Source organism: Psammomys obesus, unplaced genomic scaffold, assembly GCF_907164565.1.
Source record: "Psammomys obesus unplaced genomic scaffold, mPsaObe1.curated_primary_1811, whole genome shotgun sequence".
Taxonomy (NCBI): domain Eukaryota; kingdom Metazoa; phylum Chordata; class Mammalia; order Rodentia; family Muridae; genus Psammomys; species Psammomys obesus.
Window position 1 is genome coordinate 19,949,598 of NW_026596034.1, and position 12,075 is coordinate 19,961,672.

General features: G+C 42.8%; 1 protein-coding gene across 1 annotated transcript; it reads left to right on the top strand.

The window, feature by feature from the left end:
• Positions 1 to 1,568: 1,568 nt before the first annotated feature.
• On the top strand, positions 1,569 to 3,209 carry LOC129687019 (T-complex protein 1 subunit eta-like). The gene is given in 1 exon segment (XM_055621286.1): positions 1,569 to 3,209. A coding segment is annotated over 1 exon segment (1,626 nt). The 3' UTR covers positions 3,195 to 3,209.
• The last annotated feature ends 8,866 nt before the right edge of the window (positions 3,210 to 12,075 follow it).

Genomic DNA, 12,075 nt, shown 5'->3' on the forward strand with positions numbered 1-12,075 from the left:
CGTTTAAGTCATAACATTGCATCTCTTGTTCCCCCAAAGGATCATGTTTATCACTTAATGCAAAATGCATTGAGTCCAACTTAAAATACTCACATAGTTATAAATACTTCAAAGAGTACTCAAAGGTCCAAATTGTCTTTTTTTTCTGTGGCTCAAGGCACAGTCATAATGATGAGTCTTTATTTAAAAGAAGGTATGGAGAAGTTTACATGAAGAGTATGAGAGTGGAGAGCAGAGCAGAGGAGCAAGAAGAGTAGCACTAAAGACATTTGAAAAGCCAAAGGGAAACATAATTTATGTGCTTCATAGTTTTTTTCCACAGAAATAAGTTACATTGGCATTGCCCTACAGAGGAAATAATGTTCCTCCCAGTTGCCAAATAAAAATCTCAGGACCAGGTACAGGGTACCTCCTTTGGACTTGTTGATCAGAGATATCCCATCGACCCTGACAGTCATACAGGCTGTTGGTTTTGCTCTTGGTTACCCACTTGTTGGTAAGGCACTGTTGCTGAAGACACCACATACTTGGTAATAGAAATGGAAAAATCAAGTTGATACTGACCAGAAAACTTGCTCCCTGCTGGCTAGAAAAGATATTACATGGGCAACTAGGGGACAAAAGTCACCAACTATTTTATTCAGTGGTCAGCCTTCTGAGTTACCAATTGACCAGCATGAGGAGATGTGTCATTAGGTACAACAGTAGTGTAAATGTGATGGGAGTAAATAACAGACTTTTTAAAATTGTATTTGAAGCCTGTTTTAGGAAAAAAAAAAAGGGTATAAATTTGGACAAGAATCCATGGGTGTACTTACTGTTCCTATTTTGCTAAACTTGCATAATATTGAACTTCCCTCTAAATTCATATTTTTATATCCCTTGATTAGGGAAACTTTCAGACCTTATCAATGAATTTTCTTTGTGTAGCGAACAGTATTTAAGCCAGAAAACCACTTGTCATTGTACAGAGAATAAGTGTCTTCGGAGTGTTTACCCATAAATGAGACAGCTATATTATGCCCGCTCCCTCCTTTCAAGACTCAGTAAACATCATGAAATGGGAAGCAAAAAGACTGTAAAAGCCAGAGATTAGGCAGAAACACGGCAAGACACTGTCTCTAGACACAAGACTGCTGCTTTCGTAAACTATAGCAGCAGCAATGGATGCCTACACAAGATGAAGCTGATCCGCAGCCCAGCATGAAATGGGGGGTGAAGGGGGCTCACAAGCCTCCACCTCTAAGAGAGGAGCCACTGCTAACTGATGACCACTGAGAAAAAAGAGTTTGTTTTCTTCCTGGCTACTGCTTCTGATAGGCCAATCATGTCCCACACCGATTTACTTGTATATGGGCAACACAAAATGGATTCTATGGGTGGGTGGAAAAGAAAAGAGAAAATTCGAATGAATGTGGGAAGTAGACAAGAGGGATGAGATTAAAGAAAGGAATGGGTGATGAATATGATCAAAATGAATCGAATACACATTTAAAATTATCAAATAATTTAAAAAATCATTGTTTGGGAGAACAGACGAGTTGCGGGTCCCTGAAACCGTTTCCAAGATGATGCCCACACCAGTTATCTTGCTGAAAGAGGGGACTGATAGCTCTCAGGGCATTCCTCAGCTTGTGAGCAACATCAGTGCCTGCCAGGTGATTGCTGAGGCTGTCAGGACCACCCTGGGCCCCGGGGGCATGGACAAACTGATTGTGGATGGCTGAGGCAAAGCAACAATTTCTAATGATGGAGCCACAATTCTGAAACTCCTCGATGTTGTCCATCCTGTAGCAAAGACTTTAGTGGACATTGCCAGATCCCAAGACGCTGAGGTTGTTGATGGCACCACCTCAGTGACTCTGCTGGCTGCAGAGTTTTTGAAGCAGGTGAAGCCATATGTGGAAGAAGGTTTACATCCTCAGATCATCATCCGAGCTTTCCACACAGCTACCCAGTTGGCTGTCAACAAAATCAAAGAGATTGCTGTGACTGTGAAGAAGCAAGATAAAATAGAACAGAGGAAGATGCTGGAGAAGTGTGCGATGACAGCCCTGAGTTCCAAGCTGATCTCCCAGCTGAAGGCCTTCTTTGCCGAGATAGACGCTGTGATGATGCTGGACAAGTTGCTGCAGCTTAAGATGATTGGCATCAAGAAGGTGCAGGGTGGAGCCCTAGAGGAATCTCAGCTAGTGGCTGGTGTCGCATTCAAGAAGACTTTCTCTTATGCTGGGTTTGAAATGCAGTCCAAGAAGTATAGGAACCCCAAGATTGCCCTCTTAAATGTTGAGCTTGAGCTGAAAGCAGAGAAATATAATGCTGAAATTCGAATCCACACGGTAGAGGATTACCAGGCAATTGTTGATGCTGAGTGGAACATTCTCTATGATAAGTTAGAGAAGATCCATCAGTCTGGAGCCAAAGTCATCTTGTCCAAACTCCCTATTGGGGATGTGGCCACACAGTACTTTGCTGATAGGGACATGTTCTGTGCTGGCCATGTACCTGAGGAGGATCTGAAGAGGACAATGATGGCCTGTGGAGGCTCAATCCAGACCAGTGTGAATGCTCTGATTCCAGATGTGCTGGGCAGCTGCCAGGTGTTTGAAGAGACCCAAATTGGAGGCGAGCGGTACAATTTCTTCACTGGCTGCACTAAGGCCAAGACATGTACCATCATCCTTTGTGGGGGTGCTGAGCAGCTTATGGAGGAGACAGAGAGGTCCCTGCATGACGCCATCATGATTGTGAGGAGGGCCATCAAGAATGACTCTGTGGTGGCTGGTGGTGGAGCCATCAAGATGGAGCTCTCCAAATACTTGCGCGATTACTCATGGACCATTCCAGGGAAACAGCAGCTGCTGATTGGGGCATATGCTAAGGCCCTGGAGATTATTCCTCGACAGTTATGTGACAACGCTGGCTTTGATGCCACAAACATCCTCAACAAGCTGCGGGCTCAACATGCCCAGGGAGGCAGGTGGTATGGGGTAGACATCAACAAGGAGGACATCGCCGACAACTTCCAGGCCTTTGTATGGGAGCCAGCCATGGTGCGCATCAATGTCCTTACAGAGGCCTCTGAGGCAGCGTGCCTGATTGTATCTGTGGATGAGACTATCAAGAACCCCCGATCCACTGTGGATGGTCCCCCAGGAGCTGCTCGGGGCCAAGGCCAAGGCCGCCTCCATTGAGAGGCAGTCTGCACACCTCCCTGTGAGGTGAACTGTGTTTGAGGAAGTGGTTGATTGGGCTGCTGTGTTCTCACTGGAGGTTATTTAAATAAAACTTAAAAAGTTAAAAAAAATCATTGTTTGATATTTTATTTTATACCTCTGAGGAAGGCAGAGGCAGGCAGGTAACTGTGAATTCGAGGCCAGCCTGGTTTTCAAAACAAGTCCAGGACAGCCGTGGCTACACAGAGAAACCCTGTCTTGACAAACCAAGTATATACATACATATATATTTATTTTTAATTTTTTAAACATATTAAATATTTCCAGTATTCAATGACACAGAATAAACATTACAATTCCAAAAAGAAATAAAGAAAGCATGGCAAAAAAAAAAAAAAAAAAAATCATGCCTAAGCAAGACTAACGCCAATCAAGGAAAATAAACATGAAATTCTGCATCTCAGTGTTTGACATCTGGAATTCATAATGGAATCATCTTGGCCCTAATAGCCTTGGGTAGTCCCACCCTTCAGATTTGCTGCCCACAGCACACATGATCTCTTTCTTGGGGCAGCTCCATTCTGTGCCTAAAGATTTCTTTTTGAGATATTTCATATTTTTGGCATTTCCAACATCCTAGATATCTTTCTCGACTTAGGTTTTACTCTGCAGCTTCATAACCTTGTGGGGCCTCCTTTCGAGAAATCGGACTCTACCATACATTGCCTGATCTCAGTGGCTTTCTGGAGACTCACTCACTCTTGTATTTCACATTTCCACAAAACCGGTGCCATATGGATGACTCTGTCAAGTTTTGTTGCCAGCTTAAGATGCAGCTTGGCTCTCCTTTGGACCACAGTTGCAGCAGTATCAATATGCCTTCAAAGATAACTCCAGGGAAACACTTCCATAAGTGGCCATTTGGGGGCAGGTAATCCTTTGGTGGCATTCTTAATTCAGTCTGTCCTTTAATGAGGTGGCATTTCCATATGTCAGTTATCTGTTGATGGCATCTTCTTCTCAGACTCTCTATATAGATTTCTTATGACCCCACATTTTTTATATATTTCCTGCTTCCCCACTGTGGATCTGACTAAGAGCAGTGAACAACAACCATACTACAATCTGGATGTAAAAGCTATCTTGAAATTTTCTTCAATAAACTACTTAGTCTGTTATCTTCTAATTTAGCAGCACTCAAATGTTTAGAACTTGGGAAGAGTATAGCCAGATTGTCGGCAACATGTACCATGAATAGCCTCTAGTCTAGTTCTTAATAAAATTTTCCTCCTTTGAAGTCTCATGAACTGTATTCCCATATTAATATTATTCTCAATATTGCAATCTTCCAAAGTTCCACTAGAATGACCCATTAAGCTTGAGTTAAAATTCTTAGGATTTCTCTAGTCCCAGGTCCAAACTCCCTACCTCACACTACCAACAAAAAAAAACCCAGTGCCAAAAGCTTAAGAATCACATAGTTAGATGTATCAAAACCATGTCCCTATTTTTTGGTACCAATTTTCTATTAGTTACTTTTCTTATTGCTGTAAAAAAAAAGTCACAAAAGCAAACTTACAACTTAAGAAATCTGTGCTTCTTGTCCCTCATGGCAAGGAAAGCACAGTGACAGAAATGCATTGTGTCGGCTTTTGTTACATCTAGAGTTAAAACTGAAGAGAGGTGAATGTTACTATTCCATCCACTTTTTCTTTTTATTCGACCTGAGAAACATGCAGTAAATGTTTCTACCGATATCCAGGGTAGATCTTCTCAATTTTTTAGACCTTCCTGGGAATATTCACACAAGTGTATCTAGAAGATCATTTCCTACATAAGTCTAAACCTAGTCAGATTGACAATCAAGACTGAACCTCACAAGACCCCTCCATAATCAGAGGCTCTGATCTTATCTGGAAAAATGGTCTTTGTGGGTGTAATTAAGAATCTTCAGGTGAAGCTACCTTGAATTACCTAAATGGTCCTCAAATCCAAGGATGAGTATTATTAACAGACATTTTTAGGAGGTGGGAAAGAACACACAGGCATGGGTAAAATCATGAGACAGCAGAGGCAGAGAGAGAGGGGGAGCTGCCAGAACAAAGAAAGTCTGGAACCACTGGAAGATAGAAGGGCAGATAGAGTTTTCCATCTGAGTCCTCATGGTGACATCTTGAATTCAGAATTCTGTCTTTTTTACAGCTGTGAGAGAACAAATCCCTATGGTTAGTTACTTTAAGTTTCCAGGTTTGAGCCATTGCATACAGCAGCCCAAGGAAAGAGCTTTCCTTGAAAGAACTAAAGAGGCCAGGGGACTTGAATTGGATTTATAGGAAAGGAAAAGACACTAAGATGTAAGGAGGTAAAAGGCTTTCATGACACACATAGAATGCCCATTCAAAATCATCATGTCAACCTGCCTAGCATACCCCATGGGTCCTGATCCTCCTTAATCTAAAATTATACCTCCTAACAGTGTCTATGGGACTAGTCTACTTAACTCTTCTGAATGATACCTATCAAGACTTATTATTCTACGTTTTTTATTTCATGTTGTAGGATGCTGGCTCCCTTGAGACCATGCATGATCCTGTACCCTGGATACTTCTGAATTCACTTCTTCAAACAGTGCTTGACAATTGACATCACCAGGATGAGCTTTGTGAGAGGAAGAAAACCAGGGATGTTCTGAGACAAATGTTCTACAAGGCCTTAAGAAGGATGCAACAAGCCCCCTCACTCAGCCCTTACCTACACCAAATTCATTGTCTAAGCAAGCAAGCTGAAATGCAGGTGAAAAATGCTAAGAAGTGGTAAAAAAGAAGTCATGAGGAAGGGTCACGTAAAAATCCCAAGGGACCAGAGAGATGAAGGAGATGTTCTCACTCCATTGGGAAAGCTAAGGAATCATAACCCAGAGAAAGACTGCTAAGAATTTCAAATTCTAGGTGTGAAAGATGCACAGAAGCTTCATGGGAGGAATCTGCCCAGGCAGCCTCAGAGAACCAACATGCACCTGGTCCTGATTGTTCAGCTTCCAAATCCACTTGCTTTGCATTCCTCTTGTATGACTTTCCAAATATCACAGTATCCTTGGTAATTACAGCTATTCATCCAATCAGGTGTGCTGCTAAGGAACTTCATGCACACAATTTAAAACCTCTTAGTCCTTTCCTAGAGTAAATAGAAATATTTTCTTTTTCCAGGTGAGAAAATTGTGGTTTTTAATGATAGAGCACCTTTAAATTTTAACAATGGGTCTACTGTTAGAAGAATGTGCTTGTTGTGCTTGTGTCAGGCCCAGAATGAATCATGTCTTGCAAAGAGTGGCATCTTTTCTAGAATAGTTCACACATGAGACTCTTGCTTGACATGAGAACAGAAATGTGAAGCCTCTTGATCAGAGGTGCCTTACCCTGTTTTAAAGCTGAGAAACTAAGACACTGTTGGTCATCCTCAAAGAACTGCATCTAAGGAGCTTCCTAGCAAGGATAAAGAACATCCATGTTCAGAGGCAAATCCTTGCTTGAGAGGCCTTCTCATCAGAGTTGAACGGTAGAAACTAGGACACAATATACCCACTAAACACTGCTCACTCTCTCTATCCTCTCATTTCTGTGTCTCTCTCTGCCTTTCTGGATCTCTATTTCTGTCTCTCTACGAATCATTTATCTATCTATCTATCTATCTATCTATCTATCTATCTATCTATCTATCTATCTATTATCTATTTATCTATCATCTATATCTCCATCTCTTTCCTTCCCTCTCATCCTCTCTCTCATCTCTGTGTTCTCTCTGTTTCTCACCTCAGTGTCTCTCTGCCTCTCTGTTTGTCTGTCTCATCTCTATGTATCGCTCTTTCTGTGTCTTTGTCTTTCTCTGTCTTTCTATTTGTCTCTCTTTGTGTCTTTCTCTGTCTCTCTTGATCTCTGTGCATCTCTTGGTCTCTCTGTATCTCTCTCTCTCTCCTGAAAGCAACAGACAGGGACACAGGACATCCATCTCCACAAGAGCCTTCTAGGGAAAGCCATGCTCCTTAGAAGGGTTGGCTGCATCTATCTTGTAGGACAATGTTCTATTTTACTGGGAGAGCTAACAGACATAAATAGAAATTTCAAAACTTTTTTTTTTATAAGCTGACATGCTGGCCTCTGGATATCCCTTCATTAAACTATTTTAAAAAATAAGACAGGACAGCATCTTCCAGAAACCAAATATCCACCTGTGTCACAGATAGAATCAGGAGCCTATAGCCACACAGCAGATACGGCCTCACTTTGATTTTTTTCTTATACTTTTCTTAGTGTAGTCTTGGAAGTGAATGAATACCTCACCAGGGACCTCTCTGCCCCTTCTGCTGTGATCTCACTCTTTCTTTCTATCTATCTTTCTGAGCATGCCCAGAACCTCCTTCATCTTCCTTCCAATCTTCCCTGGGTTCTCTGGGCTCCTTTTTCATTACAGGCTCTTCGTACAGTCTACTGCCCTGTCTGTGATGTCACCTCTAATGTACTGGCAGAGTTCTCGCTTACTGAGTAGGGTCTTTGGTTATATGTATTCCTAGAACTCTGTCCATTGCCTAGGAATACTTAAGTGTATAAGGGCTTGCATGATTGTTTCATTAGAACTTAAGAAATTCATCACCAGTGTGAGCTTTATGAGCTGCCTCTGTTGGGCAGACAAAATGGCTCACTGGATAAGAGTGCTTGCCACCATGAAGACCTAAGTCTTATTCCTAGAATCTGTATGTTGTAAAGAGAAATAATCCCCACAAGTTGTCTTCTGACTTACAGACTTACACTATAATACATGCATACACTCTCACACCCACTCAACCACCTAGACAAACCCACCTATACACACACACACACAAATAAATAAATAATATAATAAATGAAAGAAAGAAAATAGTTTAAAGGCTGCCTCTATTGTATAACCAGAACCTAAAAAAAAGAGTAAACAGTTAGTAGGTAAGCAAATGTATGCAAGAAGAATACCTGACTACACAAGTAAGTTAATTGATTGAATAAGCAATGACTTTGTACAATGGTAATAAATAAGGAAGAATTTGTCCCTAGGGAATACCTGTCAATGTTTTAGGACATTTTTGTTTGGCACAACTAGGGTACCTAGTGGCACTCTTGGAACATAGAGGCTGGGAGGCATGGTACTATTTCTAAAGAGTCTTTCACTTCATAGGCTAATCATACCTGGCCCCAACAGTGTGTGAAACCCTTGGAAGGGCTGCTTCTCTACACTTGTGAATTGGCAGGGATTTCTCTCCTGGAAGCCCTGCGGGGGAGTCTGTGCCATGTCTCTGTAGGCTTCTTGTGGTTGCCTTGCTCCTTGACACTCATAATCTCACTCCAGTCCCTGACTGTCTCTTCCCTACGCTGTATGTGTTTCCTCTTTTCTTACTTGAATATCCACCACTATATTCAGGGCCCATCCTAATGTCCCCCATCTTATGTAATTATATCTAAAGGACCCTTTTCCTGAGCAATGGCAAACTGTCATAAATATTCAGGCTAGAGGGATAACACAGTTTTTAAAGACATAGATAACACAGATAAATGTCTAATTCTTATAGTGTAAAGTTAATCACATTCCTACCCCTGCCCTCACCTAGAAAAATCATTAAACAAACCTATCCTTTCAGCTCCACTCACATATATAAAATGTTCTGTCACCCAGCCTGTTGGCTCCTGGGCTGTCCTGTGCACCACTTGCTCATCCAAGCACTTGATTGCCTGAACCTCCTTAAGCCTCCTGAGAACCACGCCCTCCCATCTGCCTCTGGAGCCTCTTATCACATGGCTTACTACAGCATTTAACCTACATTCTAGGTGTCACTACTGGCCTCTACTCAAAATCAATCAGAGGAATAAACACAATGCCCTGAACTCTCAGAGCTTTGCTGCCTGATCCGAAGGCCATCTCACCATCTCCAAAGACTTCTCTTCCTGAGGTTCAGCTTTGCTGGTTTGCTTTGCTTCAGTTTCAGAAATTCCAATCTGTGTTCTCAGAATGCCAGAGACTGCCAACCTCCCTTTCTGTTCCCTTACTGTTTGCTTACACTTTTCTTTCCCTGGCTATGAGGTCTTTCATGGATACAACTTTTATTTCATCTCTGTGTCCCCAACTCCAAAACCTGCCCCAGGGCACAGCACACTTGACCAATTTCTGTTGCTTGAACAAATGAATGCATTCATAAGCTCCACAATATAGTTTAGAAACATTGTTCTTGTTTATGCTGGAATTTCTCAGGTAGCATTACAATAAATATAACACAGCACAGCGGTTCTATTAGAAGTGATGAGAAAGTGCATCAAATTTTTCAAGAAGAAGAAGAAAGCAAACAGCAAAAAGCTTCCATAGGCCCATTAGTTCACATGACTGGCTTAACAAACAGCATGGTTCTACTCAGTGAATTGCAAGAGACTTACATATTCTAACTTCTTTCAAGAACATCTAAAAAGGTAGACATGCAAAGCTTTTTTGTTTGTTTGTTTGTTTTATTGTTTTCAAGACAGGGTTTATCTGTGTAGTCTTGGCTGTCCTGGGCTTGTTTTGTAGACTACTCTGACCTCAAACTCACAGAGATCCACCTGCCTCTGCCTCCCCGAGTACTGGGATTACAGGCATGTGCCACTGTGCCCAATGTCATGCAAAACTTTTTAAATAAAGTTCATTGCTTATTTATCTTTATTGGTATTTACTTACTTACTTTCGGTTTAGCGATAAGACCTTTAAAACAGGTTTTGTTTTTTTTTTTTTTAAGTTGTATATTTGTTTTTGTTTAATCTTCAAGAATATCAGACACGGGGAAGAGTCAAAATGTCGGGGGCGGAGCCAAGATGGCGACTAGCACACACAGTTTCCGAGCTGTGGAAGAGATAAAGTTCTGAGTTGATAAGTGGAAGAACTTCTGAAGCCAGGGAAACAACGGAGAGACTTTCTAAACAACAAGGAACATCGCAGGAGGTGAAAACCTTGGTCTCGGGTCACCCAGGGACTTGTTTGGGGAAGGTGAGAAACGATCCTTTGATCTCTCGGCACTCCCCTCCCCCAGACCTCCCTCCTCCTCAGCACAGCGGACTTGCCTTTCTCAGCGCAGACCTAACTGCCTGGGGCCGGCAGCCACTGAGGCGGAGCCCCAAGCCCTTTATTGGCAAAGGCCAGCAGTACTGTGTCTCGGATCCCCAGATTCCCGCAGCGGCTGCACCATCCTCCCAGGGCCCGAGTCTGCTAGACGCCATACTAGCTCCGCAGGAGCGCCATCACTGACGGTACGGCCCGCCCAATCCCACAGTGACAGAGAATACGCTATATACTCACCAAAACCAGACAGAAACGCCATACAAGCTAGACACACCAGGTGCTGAGCCTCCGAAGCTTGGAGAGCATAGTGAAGAGACCCCAGGACTTCCCAGAAAGCATCTGGACTAGCAACCCAGTCTCCAGTTACAGCAGGACTATCTAACCTGGCGGCGGAGCAGCACTGAGCTGGTGGGGCACATCAGCCCTCCAGTTTAAGACTAACCAGGGCCAAACCAGAGAACAGAAAGGCTGGTTACCCCGATTCCCACTGACGTGACCACCCTGAAATCTCCAGCTGCAGCAAGACCTCATAACCTGGCAGTGACAACAGCACGGAACTGGCGGAGCACATCAAAGAAGCAGGGCCAAACCAGAGAGCAGAGAGCCTAGATACACCGTTCTCTGCCAAGTGACCTGCCTGTAAGTGAGCGAACCCTTGAGAATCTGCAGCTCCACTGATCCTGGGTCCTGCTAAAACAGAAGCCAGGCATCGAACCCCCTCCCACCCATATACCCACTTTGGGAAACAGAGGGGCACTTGGAACATTGAAGTTCCTGCTCTGTGGGTCTAATTGAGGAGTTAAGGCAGTTAATGCCAGAAATCGCGCTGCGATCATCACTAGCGCCTGCGACATATACATTGCAGAGCCCCTCCCACACACTCAAGGGTTCAACATTAGCCATCACTCTGTCCCTTGAGACACACGCCCACGCCCACTTACACACACACACACACACATATACACACACACGCACGCTTGCATTTGCCTCTGTTTGCGCCTGCGTACTTTCCTCCCACAGGTACAGCTAGTCCTCAGCACACGCTAAGGACACAGGACCTCTCTCAACTTCCTGAAGAATTCTCCAGACTCGAGAGAGAGACAGTACCAGTCTGATCGGCAGAATCCAAAAACAAACAGGGAAGGTCTCAGATAAGCCAATGGCCAGGGGTAGGCGAAAGAACACTTCCAACATAAATCAGGACATCATGACTTCACCAGCAAACCCCAAAATCGATGGATACTCCAATTCATCAGAAGCACAGGAAAATGACCTTAAAGCCATGCTTGCTCAATTATTTGAGGATCATAAGGAGGAAATGAACAAATCTTTCAAAGAGTTGGCCAGTCAATTGGAGGTAAAGAAAGAAGAAATAGACAAAAACCTTAAAGAAACACAGGCAAACATAGCCAAACAAATAGAGGCACAAGTAGAGAAAAAATTAGTGGCATACAAAAAGGAAATGAACAAAGAAATAGAGTCCATCGTAGAGAGACAGGAATCCAAATTCAAACACATAAAAGAAATGGTGCAAGGCATGAAAACAGAATTAGAATCAATAAAGAAAACACAAAATGAGAAAACTCTTGAGCTGGAGAACTTGGAGAAAAGATCAGGAACCACAAAAGTAAGCATCACCAACAGAATACAAGAGATGGAAGAGAGAATCTCTGGAGCTGAAGACACACTTGCAGAAATTGATACTTCTCTCAAAGAAAAAGTAAAATCAGAAAAATTCCAATCACAAAATATCCAAGAAATCAAGGATGCTATGAAAAGACAAAATCTAAGAATA